At 46.2% G+C, this 15,789-nt stretch overlaps 1 protein-coding gene across 5 annotated transcripts in view; it reads left to right on the top strand.

Annotated features, from left to right (window-relative positions):
- Nucleotides 1-15,789, top strand: part of Wdr59 (WD repeat domain 59) — a 65,919-nt gene that overhangs the window by 15,062 nt on the left and 35,068 nt on the right. For all 5 annotated transcript variants that reach the window (XM_041650661.1, XM_041650660.1, XM_041650662.1 and 2 more), the window contains 9 exons: nt 1,841-1,878; nt 3,310-3,398; nt 4,898-5,014; nt 6,182-6,259; nt 8,763-8,919; nt 11,346-11,425; nt 12,980-13,133; nt 13,232-13,356; nt 15,270-15,434. In XM_041650661.1, coding sequence (XP_041506595.1) covers nt 1,841-1,878; nt 3,310-3,398; nt 4,898-5,014; nt 6,182-6,259; nt 8,763-8,919; nt 11,346-11,425; nt 12,980-13,133; nt 13,232-13,356; nt 15,270-15,434 — 1,003 coding nt within the window. The remainder of the gene's footprint in view (nt 1-1,840; nt 1,879-3,309; nt 3,399-4,897; nt 5,015-6,181; nt 6,260-8,762; nt 8,920-11,345; nt 11,426-12,979; nt 13,134-13,231; nt 13,357-15,269; nt 15,435-15,789) is intronic.

The following is a 15,789-nucleotide window of genomic DNA, read 5'->3' as shown; positions in this document are numbered from 1 at the left end:
GCTGTCTGTAGACACGGCCCCCTTGGCTGCCAGGTCACTGCCTCCCTCGTGGCAATAACTTGAAGTTGTTTTACCCTGCCAGTAAACAGGGAGTGTCGACAGATGACAAGCCAGAGATGGAAGGGGAACAGGCTTGTCAGACCAACAAAAGTGTTCTGGAGCAGTAAGGTGTGTGTGTCTGGCCTGATTAAATACAGCCACCTTCCCTCCAGACCAGCCCCTAGAACCTTTGGGTCTAAGGGCAGCACCTGAGAAGAATCCAGAAGTGTAGAGGAGAGCTTTTCAGCAAATGGAAAGTCTTCAGGGAACCAAGGGGCAGGATAGGGAACACCCTTCATGTACAGACAACAAGTATTTTCTTCATTTAAAGATACCGAATTAGCCGGGCGGTGGTGGCGCACGCCTGTAATCCCAGCACTTGGGAGGCAGAGACAGGCGGATCTCTGTGAGTTCGAGGCCAGCCTGGTCTACCAAGGGAGTTCCAGGACAGGCTCCAAAGCTACAGAGAAACCCTGTCTCGAAAAACCAAAAAAAAAAAAAAAAAAAGATACCGAATTAGCCAAGCATAGTAGTGCACACTTTTAATCTCAGCACTCGAGAGGTTAAGTTATAGGAGCCAGCAAGAAGTGAGCCTAAGCTAAGGACAAACATTCGTAACTAATAAGTCTCCATGTCATGGTTTGGGAGCTAGTTGGCAGCCCAAAGAAAGTCTGCTACGTGCAACTGCAGTTGGCCAAAGTCGAGTGCACAGTTCTAAGTGCTGGAGGGGATGGAGAGTTGTTTAATGTGTGAAGTTTGGATCTGCACGACGGCGCTTTGGAGACAAGTGGCAGAAGGATGTAGACATACTTAGCACAGTTTAGCGGCAGACTCAAAAATGGTTAGGGTGACAGATTTTGTGCTTTATGTCATCACGGTTTTAGTGAGGAATAATTACCACAGATACGAAGAAGTACAGCAATTAGCTAGAAAGTCTGGGTAACTTTCTCCACAGAGGACATGTGAGGGAACCAGGCTCTCCCTGGGCTGAGGAGGCTTACTATTTAGTGTAAACTTCCTGAATTGACTTACCCTTTTCATCTAAGATATTTTCATGCAACCCTGGGGTTCACAGGTTTATAAAACAGGTATGAAATCAAAACACTTTAGATTCATTCTGTGTTTGATTGATTTTGAATTAAGGTGCGACTTAAATAACCAACGAAGGAATGCCGATTTAGTGTCTTTTGTGTGTGTGTGTGTGTGTGTGTGTGTTTCCCCAGTTTTTTTGAGACAGGGTTTTTCTGTATAGACCAGGCTGGCCTTGAGTTTACAATTCTCTTGCCTCAGCCTTTGGGTACGGAGGTTATAGGTATGTGTGACTATGCCTGGCATTTTCTTTTCTTTTTTTCCTTTCTACTGGAGACTCATTTCTGCCTTTCCCATGCAAGGTGAGTACTTTAGCACTGAGGTAGATGCAGCTCCTGTAGCAGTTTTGAGTACCGACTGGGAAAGTTGTGGCAGGGTTATGCTGCTACTGTTGCCTTGTTGCAGCTAGGAATCATGACAACAGCAAGGGATTCTGAGTCTTCTTTAACAGGGTTTCTCTGTGTAGTACTGAATGTCCTAGAACTCACTCTGCAGACCAGGCTGGCCTCAAACTCACAGAAATCCGCCTGTCTCTGCCTCCTGAGTGCTGGGACTAAAGGTGTGTGCCAAAACACACACAAAGGTCTTCAAACGATGTTAATTCTAAATTCTCCTAGAGGAGAGTGAAGAAATGTACGTAAAGGGTGAATGGCCGTGTTTGGCTCCTGGTATACAATGAGTCAGGCATTTGGCTTCTGTTTGTCTGTTTCAGAGACACAAGAAAACCTACTGTTGCCCTGTCAGCTGTAGGTAAGTGCGTACACCCCTGGCTTGGCTTTCTTTCTCCCTTCCTACTCATTCTGCTCACAACTCTGACTATTCACAGCCCGTGCTCCATTGTGGCTGCCTGCAATTCTAAGTCCCACGTTCCAGGACACTTGCTTTGGGCTGAGTCCTAACCCTAACCCTGATTCTAGGTTATCTGCAGCCTTGTTCTCACCATTAGCTTCAACAATTGTCATCCTATATCCAATCCTGTCTCACCCTCATTCCCTTTGTGATTATTTTGAAGCAAAATCTGTATATTGCATTATTTCTTCAAATATTTTATTATGTGTCCTGTATATATTCTCTCTCTCTCTCTCTCTCTCTCTCTCTCTCTCTCTCACACACACACACACACACACACACACACAGAACCTCTGAGGGCTAAAGAGATGGCTCAGTTGGTAACATTCTTGCCATCCAATCATGACACCCCAGTTTGATCCCCAGAACTCATATAAGATAAGCCTGGTATGGTGGCGTGTGATTATAATCCCAGATCTAGGGAGACAGAGACAGAAGGATCCTTGGATCCTTGGGGCTTATTGGTGAGCTCCAGGCCAGTTCATGTCACCCTGATCTCATGAGCACAGTGGCAGTGGCTAAAACTAACCGCTAAGGGCGTGATGAGAGTCAAGAGGGATGAGTAGGGCTGGCTGTGGTGATACAAAGAGGCAGACAGACATAGCTGCCAGCCTGTCCTATATAACAAGTTCCTAGCCATTCAGGGCTACATAGTGAGATCTTGCCTCAAAAATTAAAAAAAGGAGCCAGGTGGTGCTGGAGCATGCCTTTAATCCCAGCTCTCGGGAGGTTGAGGCAGACGGATCTCTGTGAGTTTGAGGCCAGCCTGGTCTACAGAGCGAGTTCTAGGACAGTCAAAACTGATACACAGAGAAACCCTGTTTCAAAAAACCAAAAGAAAAAAAAGTGGGGGTGGTGTGCTGCCCAAACTGGGGCCAATTCTAAAGCTTGAGTCAGTGTTCCCCTAAGACTGTTATGCAAAACAACTCTGAGAAAATAGAGTGGGCAGGGGTCAGAGCGAGAGTTGTTATTCGGGAGTCAGATTTTTGTGACAAGTCTGTTTGTTGCCAACCAAACTACTCCATTCTTGCAACTGTAAGCAGCTCATTGTCCCCGCTGACTGTGCTCAGAGTCCCCTGTGGCTTTTCCCTTAGAGACTGTCTCCTCCATAGGTGACTGTGATCCTCCCCTGTGATCTTGTTCCCATGTGTTAACTCACTTATTTGCAATACTTTTCATCTGTCCTGGCGGAGCGGTGCAGTCCGAGAAGCTGGAAGGACTCTGCTCACTGGCATCAGAGCTCATTATCCAGCTCCCCTGGATGCTCCACTCTGCCTCAGGAAGCCATGAGGGCAGCAGCATTCTTCCTGTGCCTCTGTTTTTTCTTTGCAGCCGGTGCCTCCCAGGTCAAATGGAATAAGAAAAACGCTAACTACCTTGCCACCAGCCATGATGGTGACATACGGATATGGGATAAGCGGGTGAGTGGCCTGTTCCCTGTGACCTCTCTCCCGTAGTTGGTATTTAGTTTCTCCTAGAGGGCGTGGAGAGGGTGTTATCGAGTCCCAGGATTTGTCTCAATAGATTAAAGAATCCTGTGGGGCATGATAAGTTGTCATTGTAACCAAGTGACATTAGCTTCTCATCCAAATTGCTGTAGAAAAGTAAGGCATTGTAATTAGTGGTTAATATGATAAACCTGGCCTGACCTAAGACAGAGCCTCAATTTACTGCTCCTGTTAGCACGTTAGGTAAGCCACTGTCACTCCTCAAGCTTTCCTGGCCTTCCTTGTATACCCCCACCAGACTTGGAACTTACTGTGTAGGCCAGGACTATATAGACCAGGCTGGCCTGGAACTTAGGGCTGCTGCCTCTGCCTGCACACAGGTGCTGCCGCACCCAGTGTTCCTCGCTCTCTCCCCTCCTCTCCCCCTCATCAGCAATGTTCTGACTGTACAGAGAATACTGTCCACATCTGAAAGAAAAGAGGGAAACAAGGCAGAAGTTGGGGGTGGCTCATCCTGTCTGCTGTCATAGGCTGCAGGACCTCTTGGGGTTACACTGTGCAGTGTGCTGGCTGAAGTTGCTGTCTCCTGGGGCTCCTGGGAGAAGGTGCTTTCAGAGACTGGGAAGGCGCAACAGTGTTTGTTTTCGGTGTCTTTGGTCTAGTCCACACATAGGCCTGTAGCCACCCTCCCCCTTTATAAAATTTGTGATTGGTTTTATTCAGTTTAATCATACCCTTCAGTGTCAGTGAATGTTCTTAATAGGCTGGCTTTGTCCACATGCCTGTAATCCCGGTGCTCACAGGGCAAGGGGAGCAAGACGGAGCTCACATAGTTGCAGTATAATTTATTCAATTTAGTCACCCCTACCTACTGGTTCTAGAAGGTGCTTCTGGCATTCTAAAGTTCTGAATAACACTAATGTGAATGTCTTTTGTATCTAATTCGTCTATTGAATTTGGATTACCCCTTCAAAGAAGGATATTTTTAATAAATTTCTTTTTTAACATTTTAAATTGTGTGTCGGGTGGGAGGATGTATGTGTGCACATGGAGGTTTTGGGGGCTCTCAGTGCTCAGTCACTAGAAGACATACGCTCTTACCCTCACTGTTGAGGTTCGGTCCATTTGACTGTCACAGTACCTCCTCTTGTGTTAGGAGGGGGAATAGAAATGGTCCCCTCTGAAAGATGAGAAACAGCCACTACCTGAATCTCTTATTAAAATCATGCGTCAGGCTGGTGTGGGGAGAGATGAGACTCATAGGCTCACTCCCCGGGGTATGTGGAAGAGCTCGGGGTAAGTCTTCTGTTGTTATTGGCCTTATTTGGTCTAAACAAAGAGAGCTTATGAAGGGTAGAGGCCGTAACTGTCCTGGCAGTGTCCAGAGTCCCCACAGCACCCAGCAGCTATTCTATGGTAGACATTCAATGAGCTCTTTGAAAAGCAGCAAACCCTGTGTCGCTGTGTTGTAGAAACCCAGTACAGCAGTGGAGTATCTAGCAGCCCACCTCTCCAAGATCCATGGCCTGGACTGGCACCCAGACAGCGAGCACATTCTCGCCACCTCCAGTCAAGATAACTCCGTCAAGGTGAGTGGTCCCCACTGGAGTCTTGGAGGAGCTGCGTGTGGAAGGCATCAGGAATGCGTGCTAGCACTCTGGCAGGAAGCATGCAGTTTGCTGGTATGCCGCACGTGCTTCACGGTACACGTGCTCCCTGGGGCCTCCTGACCAGCAGAAGTACTAGTGTGGCGGCTGACTGGTGAGCTTCTTAACTTGTGCAGATTTTCTTTCCCTCTGAAAGTCAGAGACAGAAGGGTTTATCTGAGAGGAAGCTGAGAAGAAGCCAGATGTATACACAGAGATAAAGTCAAGGATTAGAAGCCCACACGATCTAAAGCCACCAAGATTCTAGTTTGTCTGTTGGTGGTGCAAACTATCCGTTCCTCATGTGATTGTCATATCCGTGAAAGCTGTGACCTCAGACATTAGCATCGCCAGGATAGACTTTGGCTAATGTTCCCCTAACTTAAGACCTGCATATGGCCCCTAGAACTCGGAAGTATCAGCCATGCTGTGTTGCTGAGTCATTACAAAGTCTCTATCCTTGCAGGTCAGGACTTGGCCACGGTAGTTGGTTTAGCATACAGTGATCATTATTATAATGTTTTATTGGATTCCTATAGCTCTAACATTTCTGGTTTGATTAGCTAAATTTAAATTCAAGCGATTCTATGTAAGGATTCAAAGTACCTCTGTCTGGAGGCTTGTCAATCCCCTGCCTCTGTGTCACAGTTACTTGTTTGTTTTATTTTAGGTTTTGTAGGTTTCTGTCTCTAATCTCCCAAATTCAGGAAACAGAAACGTATCCCATTGTGCATTTGAAAAAAAGATTAGGAATGTCCTGCCATGTTAGCTGTAAAGACTGGGTGAGATGAAAAAGTTTTAAATGTCTGTCTGGAAGCAGTAAGTTGTCAGGGCGTGTTACCTGTTAAATTCCTTTTAGATGTAAAAGTAATGCGGGATTGAAACCTGTTATTGTCACCTCTGAACTGCAGTGGTTATTCAATAGGCAGCTGATCTAAAAATCCTGCTGTAATGTTGACAGATGTGAAAGGAAGGGTTCTCTGTGTCTGACAGTACATGCTACGGGGGTGGAACTGAGTGGAGGACGAAACTCAGTGAGTTTGAAGGCCACGCCTACCTCAGAAGTAGAGTTTTTTTTAAATGGTATTTATTTCACAAATTTTCTTGTAGTTCTGGGATTACCGCCAGCCTCGGAAATACCTCAATATTCTCCCTTGCCAGGTGCCTGTCTGGAAAGCCAGATACACGGTGAGTGAGCTCCCCACCTCTTGTCTGCAGTGTGCATTTTCTTGCTTTCGTTGTGAGGCTGCTTTCTCCCTTTGTCTTGGTTTGAAGTGTGGTGAATGCGGTCATGGTGTTAGGCACTTAACTTTGGAAGGCTATCTGCGTGTTCCCAGAGAAGCAAGCTCGTGAAAATACTTATTCACCAAGGGTAGTTCAACAGGGTAGGAAGGAGAAGGGGGGTGGGGTGAGGGGAAGCCGGTGAGCACCGGCTTTAGATTCAGAGGATTTGGGGCCCAGCCCTATCATTTAATGCTTTTGTGGCCCTGGAACAGTTGGTTGTAAGCAGTGATTTGTGGAGTTGAAGGACACTTTTCACTCTGTCCTTAAATTCTTTTTAAGGGTTTGTGTCTGTGTGTGTCTGTGTGTGTCTGTTTGTGTCTGTCTCTGTAAGTATGTGCCATGTGCATGTATGTGCCCATAAGAGGCCAGAAGAGAGCTGCGGTTATAGGAAGTTATGAGTCAGCCAACATGGGTGCTGGGGACGGAACTTGGGTTCTCTGGAAGATCAGTAACTGTTTATGATTGCTTAACCATCACTCTAGCTCCAAAATGTTGTTTCTGTTCATGTGTGTGTGTGTGCCGTGGGAGTGCAGGTACCCACAGAGGTTAAAAGAGGGCAACTGATCCCTTGGAGCTGGAGTTGCAGGAGGTTGTGAGCCTCCTGCTGTAGATGTTGGGTGTGTTCCCTGTAACGGCTGCTGTCTGCTCCAGCCCTGCCCCCACCTTCATTATTGCCATAATGTCGCCATTCTAAAGTGGACAATCCTGTGGCACTGGAAATATCACAGTCTGCCTTCCACTTGAGGTAATACACGCGAATGCGCCGTGTAAATCACAGAACACTACAAATAGGCTGCTGTCCTCCTCCGCCCATTTTCCCAGGGCCACGTTGATAGCTGTGAGTCAGAGATAAGTGTATTTCCTTTAATGTCACTTTGAAAGCAAGCGTGGGGATGAACAAAGCTGCATTTATGCATTAGTCTGTCACCGTGGGACACTGTGGAGCAAAGAAGATAATTGGACATTATGCTGTTTTTGCATCTGGGATCACTTGCCAAGAAGTGAGACGCTGTTCTTAGGTGCTGACGTCTCTGGGTTCATGCTTGCTTTAAAAAAGAAACATGAAAGTTGGGGAGAATTATTGGGAGGAGAGGAGATAAATAAGTGTGCTCTTGTGTAACAATGCTTTTTTTCCTTAAATAGCAGAGTCTGGCTATAAGCCAAATGGGTTCTCAACTCCTCTACAGACAGAGTGTTGCTAAGTCGAACGGCACTCCTGGGGTTGCTAAGTTTTCCTTTGGGTCAGTGTCACACCGAGGCGGCGAGACAGTGGTGCTTCATGTAGATGGCGTCCTGACCTGGCTGCTTGCAGGTTTTCCCAGTGAGCCTTGCACACTCATTCCTGAGGAGCATCTCCTGGACAGTAGTTAGGACATGGACCAGAAAGAGGTGTTTGCATGCTATAGAATTTTCAGAATTATTGTTAATCCCATTGGGCAAGAATAAGACAACTACCTCAATTTTGAGCCAAATTTGAAGGAAGCTTTAAGTAAATCCTGGCCAGGATGATGGACTCTGACAAGGTCTATTCAGGGTTCCCAGAAAATGGCTATGAGCTCCTTTGGTCAGATGCTTAGAAAGGCAAACCTATAAGGCTACGCACTTCCTGCCTTCGTCCAACTGGGGGCAAGCGTACATCCTGACATACTTCCTGCCAGTGGATGATCAAGCATATCCGGCGGTGCAGTTGGATCAACCAAACTTGTTTAGGGAAATGAAAACATGTGGCTTGTCGTTATATATGGACAGCAGCCTCCAGCATCTTAGGAATTACCTGTCCTTGGGCAAAGGGCTTGCATACAGGTTAGAGGCCTTTTTGTTTTGAGATCTCCTAGGCACAGTAATTAAAACTTACAAGATAACTTTGGCTCCCCCATTATCTAAACATTTGGCTCAGCCTTATTTCCCATTTCCTGTGTTCCATTCCATTACCAGAGAGAAGGCTATATATATATGGAAGACAGCTTATGGTATTTCTCTAAATGCGTTTGAACTTCTATAGATCTTTAAAATTAAAGATAGGTTCTTAGCCTGGTGGTTATGGTGCACGCCTTTAGTCCTGGCACTTGGGAGGCCAAGGCAGGCAGATCTCAGAGTTTGAGGCCACTCTAGTCTACAGAGTTTCAGGACAGCCAGGCTACACAGAGAAACCCTGTCTTGAAAAAACCAAAAAATGAAAAAGATAGGTTCTTCCTATGTAGCCATGGCTGGGCTGGGCTGGCCTGGAATTTGATAACTAGACCAAGCTAGCCACAATCCTTCTGCTTCTGCTTCCTCAGTGTTAGTATTACAGGCGTGAGCCGCCATGCCATGTCCGTCATGTAGTTTATTTTAGATAGGAAGAATCCAGCTTTGGTTTTGTCTGATTCTCCATGGCTAATCACAGCTTTCCCCTTCTTGGCTGTAGCCTTTCAGCAACGGCTTAGTGACGGTGATGGTTCCCCAGCTGCGGAGGGAAAACAGCCTGCTCCTGTGGAATGTTTTTGACTTGAACACTCCAGTTCACACCTTTGTGGGACACGATGATGTGGTGCTGGAGTTCCAGTGGAGGAGACAAAAGGAAGGTGAGTGAGAAGGTGGCGGGCTTGTCTTCTGAGCGCTCGTGGACAGCTATAGCAGTCATTTGGGATAGCGAGGAGGTAGCAGAACAGGGCTGGCTCTAGGAGCCAGCGGTCAGGGAGGGCTGTGTTTAGTTAGAGGTGGATAAAGGGAGTGTGTAGCATTCTCTGTCTTCCTAGTTCTCTTCTCCAACCTCCATTGTAATTTCTTCTACTTGGAAGAGATCTGCTCCAGTAAGGGGTTGAGAGGAGTTTGTTGTTGAATCCTTTCAAGGGCCGAAGACTGAAGAGCAGCAGTCCTCATGTAGGTCATGACCCCTTTGGGGTTTACATAACAGATCTTTATATTATGATTCATAACAGTAGCAAAATTACATGAAGTAGCAACAAAATAATTTTATGTTGGGGGGGTCACTCCAACATGAGGAACTTTATTAAAGGGTTGCAGTATTGGGAAGGGCAGGATGGCTCACACTGTTATTCCTAGGGCTTGGGAGGCAGAGGCAGGTGGATCTCTGAGTTCAAGGTCAGTCTGACAGAACCAACAAACCAATAGCAATTTTCCTCCTGCGTTCCTTCTCTTTGTACGTTTGTTTGTATATTTGATTATTTATTAGTGCTGGAGATCAAACCTATAATCTTACACTTGCTACTGAACTACGCCACTGTCTTTCGCTATCAATTTGTGAATTCCTAAAGCTAATTTAGATTTGACTGTTGTTTGAACCTTCCATAACTTAATTATCCTGAGTGTTTTTTAAATTTGACCTTCTTTGCGACCTAATATTGCTCCGGTATATTTTTACCACCATTTCCCCTCAGTTAGTTTTTTGGACCACCTTATGGTTTGGCTTTGGTTTTCCCTGTGGGGAGGGACCAGTTTGTGGTAGCTAAGGGTGAAGAGGGCCCAGGAAAGAAGCCTTGGTCACCGGGGTTGGGTGTAGCTGAAGGACCAGCATGCAGGTGAGATAAAACATTTGATGGACCGCAGAGGAGGCTGCTTGATGGGCAAGGAAGAACTCCAAAGTGTACTGAGGCCAGAACCAGATCCCTAGGTAGCGGAAGTGAACGGGTAGGGACTATGCTTGTTGCTTCTCAGATGAGGAGTGGGATGGGCAGTTGGGGAAAGCAGGAAGAAGATGCAAGAAAGGAAGTCAGTGGGAGAGCAAGGCCCCTTGGGAGTGTGTGGGCGTGGCATGGAAGGCACAGGTAGAGGGGCTGAGTATAAGGCACTTAGTGCGCCTTTCACAAGCCAGGGCGTGTGAACAGCATGAACATCGGGCCAGAGCACAGATGAGCGTGGTGGCTCAGAAAGGTTGCTTTCTTGTCAGATGTTCCAGGACGTCTGGGTGACATCTGGGTTGGAATGGTGACGCAGAGAGGGGACTGATGGACAAGAGAACTTGCCCTGGCCAAAGCCCACTTCTGCTACCTTGTACAGATCATGTTGTCTGCTGTCTCGGTGTCCCCAGCTATGAAATGAGGGAATTGAGTGTTGTCTGAAGATGCCCATGAAGGAGATTGTGATGCTCAGCAGTTATCCCAGTTATCCTCATCTTTTATATGCTGTTTCATGAAGCACCCTTAACTTGATTCATCTCTTTGACCGGACCCAATATCTAAGAGTATGATTCAGCCAATTAAGAGGGTTGACAGGTTGATTATTTACTTTATAGAACTGCTCTGAGCTCTGAGACGCACCCATGTGCAGAAAACAGTTCACGTTTGCAGACGAGTCCCTTCCTCCCAGCTCCTTGGGAGCACATTTGCAGAGGCGGAAGTCTCGGTGACATTAGGTCTTAGCATCCCTCTCTGTCTGCTAATTTGCCAATTATTATTTCACTTCATTTCTGTTTCTGCTCTCATGGGACTTCCCCAGGGAGTCCTAGCTGAAAAGAGCTCTCATCAGCCTCTGGCCTCTTCTCCGGTGTTAATCTCACTTCTCATCACCACCAGTATTTTATTTTTTTTTTTATTTTTTTTATTTTTTTTTTTTTTTTGGTTTTTCGAGACAGGGTTTCTCTGTGGCTTTGGAGCCTGTCCTGGAACTAGCTCTGTAGACCAGGCTGGTCTCGAACTCACAGAGATCCGCCTGCCTCTGCCTCCAGAGTGCTGGGATTAAAGGCGTGCGCCACCACCGCCCGGCACCACCAGTATTTTATCACCTGTTTATTCGCGGGTCTTTTCCCACCACTGGGACCTTGAGCTCTATAAAGATAGATGATTTTTTCATGCTACTGCTCTGGGGCCTAGGCGGGTATCTGCCGTAGGCTGAGATGTTCAGAAGCTGTTTGTGGGCTGTATACACATACGCATGACTGAGTGAGTGAGTGAGTGAGTGAGTGAGTCACTCTCACTCCATCCCTGCCTATAACAAATGGTTGTCAGACCTAGAGGGTTTGTTTTTAGGATTTTTATTTGATGATTTCTAGGGTCCAAGGACTACCAACTTGTCACGTGGTCTCGGGATCAGACCTTGAGGATGTGGCGGGTGGATTACCAAATGCAGAGGGTATGTATTCAGCGCTATTATAGAGAAATACAAGTGATACACCAGAAATCGAACCATAAGATACAAGAAATTAGAGGATAAATGCTGACATTTATATGCCTGTGGAGGGCTGGCGGCTCGGTATGCCACACTGGCTTGGGAGTCTTTAAGAACCAAAGTATTCTGCACTTTGAGGCTAAAGACTATTTTTTCCCTCTTGTCCTAGTATGAGACAGGATGGGTACCATACTGAGCAGTGGCTGAGCCCTTCATTTCTGTCTCTTCTCAATGCTTTGAGAAGCCTGCCCTTGTGCTCTGTTCAGAGCCCCTTCACCCATCAGCACCACCTTCCCTATGGAGCGCCTTCCAGTGTTTTCATATATGAGCATTTGTTTCGTACATGAATGGACGTGGTACCTGGCATGCTGCTCTGAGCAGTCACGGGACAATCTTCTTCTCGCCGGGTGGCTGGCTCTCCTGATGGTGAGAAACACAGCTCATTGGTGTTTCATATCCAACAGCGTTTCTCACACCAGCTCCTCCAGGACTGATGGGAAATGCTGGGTGAAATTCACAGCACTGTGTCTAATGCCACCTGAGCATTTTGGTTAAGTCCTATTATTTCATTGCTTTTTATTTAAATCTGTTTTTTCCAGAACATATATTTGGTCCAAATGCTTAGGGTTATGGTATCTTTGCTTGTGACTTAGCTGAATAATTCCATTAAGACTTGCAATTTAAATTGATCTTTTTTTTTTCTCGGCATTTTTATTCTGATCATGATGGAAAATGTCTAGAGTGGGATAATAGAGCGTATTATTCTTTGTATTTAACCAGGGAACGTTGGTGATGGGTAAAATCCATTTTGATTATGATAGTTCTTAGCTGACACATTCCCTGTCTGAAGTGCTAATCTAATGAATCTTTTTTTTGTTTTTGTTTTTCAAGACAGGGTTTCTCTGTGGTTTTGGTGCCTGTCCTGGAACTAGCTCTTGTAGACCAGGCTGGCCTCGAACTCACAGAAAATCCACCTGCTTCTTCCTCCCAAATGCTAGGATTAAAGGTGTGCACCACCACCACCCAGCAATCTAATGAATCTTAATCAATAAAAACCAGGAGTCAGATATGGGATAAAAATTTGGAAGATGAGAGAAGTGGGAGCAGTCACCAACTGTTTTCTACCTCTCTCCTTCCTGCGTCCAAAAGGACTGAGATCCTGTCTGCACCCCATCTTATCACTTCCATTTCCACCTCCCGAGTGCTGGGATTCAAGGTGTGAGCCACTGCCGCTCGGCCTTATGGTTAACTAGTAGCTGGCTAGCTTCACCCTCTGATCTCCAGGCAATCTGTCAGAACACAAATATCACACAAAACCTGTCCTTTATAATTCCCATTGTTTAAGACAAAACATAGTGACCATTTCCGTTACTTCTCTAGCTCTACATCTTCACCCTTATGTTTTGTTGTTGTAGTTTTTGGTGCTGCTGTCAGTCAAACCCAGGGTCTTGTGTATGCTAGGCAAGCACTTTAACACTGAACCACATTCTCCACCCCACCCTCTGCCCTTGCTTTCAGCTCTGTGCCAATGACATACTGGATGGTGTTGATGAGTTCATTGAGAGTATTTCTCTTCTGCCGGAACCAGAAAAGACCCTACACACTCAAGACACAGATCACCAGCCCAGCTCTAGCCACGGAGAGGAAGATGGTACTGCAGCTGATGTCCTAGGTGAGGGCTCCACTGTGCATCCCAGAGTTATGTGGCTCATACCCCAGAACTCACTCATTGTCTAAAACATTTCCAACACTGACTGTCTCTCCTGGTAGCCTTAAAGGAAGATCCTCCCAGCAGTTTGCTGGAAGAGAGGAAACCAGACCAACTAGGCCTGCCTCAGACTCTGCAGCAGGAATTCTCCTTGATCAACGTGCAAATCCGGAATGTCAATGTGGAGGTGAGTCAGAATACTCATGTACTTCATGCTTGTGGGTGCAGTGTGTGGGCGTATGTGTGATGGGTCTGTCAGAACTGGAGTTAGAGGCAGTTTGAGCTGCACAACACAGGTGCTGGGAACTGGACCTTGGCCCTATGGGAAAACAGGAAGCGTGTTTAACTGCTGAGCCACCTCTCTAGCGCCAGGCTTCTTTTTTAATTCCTAGTTTTCTAAAGAAATAGGGGGTTTACAATGCAGACGCTTTTGAAGCTCATGTGCCACAGCATCTCATCTCTCCATCTCCTTATTTCACTGTGTGATGTTTGCTCTGGGAAGGCTACTGATTGACAAGATTATGAGCTTAATGGCAGAGCGGAATATGGAGCCGATCTCCTAAGTCTCTTCCACCTTCCCTTTGTGAGCTAGTTTCCCTGATGTAAATGCAGAGTAAGAAGGTGACCAAAGCACTTGAAACAGACTTGGGTCAGAAGGTTATTCTTCAGTGACAAGTCCTGAGGAGGACATGGCCAGGAGATGAAGATGGAGAAGACAGAAATCTATGTCTTATGCCAAGCAGACTTAGTAAGAAGTCCAGCATTTTCTATACTGTTTCCAGGGGGAGAAATGGGACCAAGTCAGCAAGATGCTAATCAAGCGATATTGCACAAGGAAAATACAGGGTATCACAGCATATCACAGACTGACCACACAGCAACCTTGGGACTGATAACTTCAGTTTCTTCAAAGGGAAAAGCCAAGTTCCCAGGAACCCAAACCCTGACTCATTCAAGGCCCAGGTCCCAGCTCCAGACTAGACCATGCCTAGTCTGCCCCTTGGCAAGGACAGAAAACTAGGTTCCTTTTGCGGTTTCATCAGGGCCTCTGAGAAGCCTTGGATTGGCCTGGCAACATGGAGCTGTGTGTGTGTATTTCAAAATTCTTTGCGTCAGAGAACTGAGTGTCACTCCAGGAAGGGATTTTAAAGCCTTGTTAATTTTTCTTTTACTCAGAGTTACTGCACTATAGACAGGTAAGTTCTGCAGTGCTGTGATTTGTTCGGTCTTCCACGCCATCCTGTAATGTGTAGTTTCACTGTGCTTTACAGACGAGGAAACTGAGACCCAAGATACAAAATGACCTCAAAGGCCAGCAGCTGTTGGGTGGGAAGCGATAATATTTGTTTTTGATTTTTTTTTTTTGGTTTTTCGAGACAGGGTTTCTCTGTGGCTTTGGAGCCTGTCCTGGAACTAGCTCTGTAGACCAGGCTGGTCTCGAACTCACAGAGATCCGCCTGCCTCTGCCTCCCAAGTGCTGGGATTAAAGGCGTGCGCCACCACCGCCCGGCTGTTTTTGATTTTTAAAATCTTAATTTAAAAAAAAAGTTTTATGTGTATAGGTACTTTGTTTGTATGTGTGTCTGAGCACCACGTGTGTACAGTGCCTGCGGAGGTCAGAAGAGGGCACTCGGATTTCCCCAAAACCGGAGTTACAGACAACTGTGAACTGCCATGCTGGTGCTGAGAATTGAACCTGGGTCCTCTTCTGCCTTCTGAAGGCACCAGGCACATAGGTGGTGCACAGACATACCCATATGTATAAAATAAAATATATATTTTATTTATTTTAATAAGTACTAAAACTTAAAAATCTGTTCTGAAAATGAACTATCTTTCAGACTCACTTGTTTTTATAGGCACTTTCCTTTTATTTAGGAGCCTGAGCATTTATGTTGCTCATTAAAGTCCACTTGTATCCTGCTAAGGGTGTGGCTGGGCAGGGGTGGGTACTTGGGTGGGTACTTGTCTCGCTTGTTCAAGGCCTCGGGTTTGAGGCTCAGCACTGCAAATAAAACACAGCACAATATGACAAGGTAAATGTATTTTCCTTTGAAAATCCTTTGTAGTTTGTCTCCATCTTGGACTTGTGTCTTGCAGATGGACGCTGCAGACAGGAGCTGCACAGTGTCTGTGCATTGTAGTAACCACCGTGTCAAGATGCTGGTAACGTTCCCAGCACAGTACCCCAACAATGCTGCTCCGTCTTTCCAGTTCATTAACCCTACCACCATCACGTCTGCCGTGAAGGCCAAGCTGCTGAAGGTAAGGCTGCTTCCCAGCTTTAAGTTCTCCTTGAGTCTGCAGCACGGGCATTGGTAGGGTGAGCACAAACTGGGATCAGTGAGATTTAGAAGTTGCCTGATGCTGCAGCATCTGCTGCATAGCTACTGTCCTGGCCTCCCCCTTGGTGCAGTCAGCAGTCGGGCAGGGTTCTTAACCTGCCTTCTTGAAGGGGTGGGTATAGATACCTTTTGAAATTCTAATAAAAACTGACTTTTCTTCAGAAAAGCTTTTACAAATGTTGGATATGAAGGGTTTCACAAATATTGCGTGCAAATACATGAACCATAGGGAACTTGCTTGAGCATTTAGAGCTCTGCGTTAGTCTGAGGGGATG

Source organism: Microtus oregoni, unplaced genomic scaffold (genome assembly GCF_018167655.1).
Source record: "Microtus oregoni isolate MIOR12 unplaced genomic scaffold, Mior012 000004F_ref0000308, whole genome shotgun sequence".
Lineage (NCBI taxonomy): Eukaryota > Metazoa > Chordata > Mammalia > Rodentia > Cricetidae > Microtus > Microtus oregoni.
Note: the sequence above shows the minus strand (reverse complement) of the source record. Positions and strands in the feature narration are given on the sequence as shown.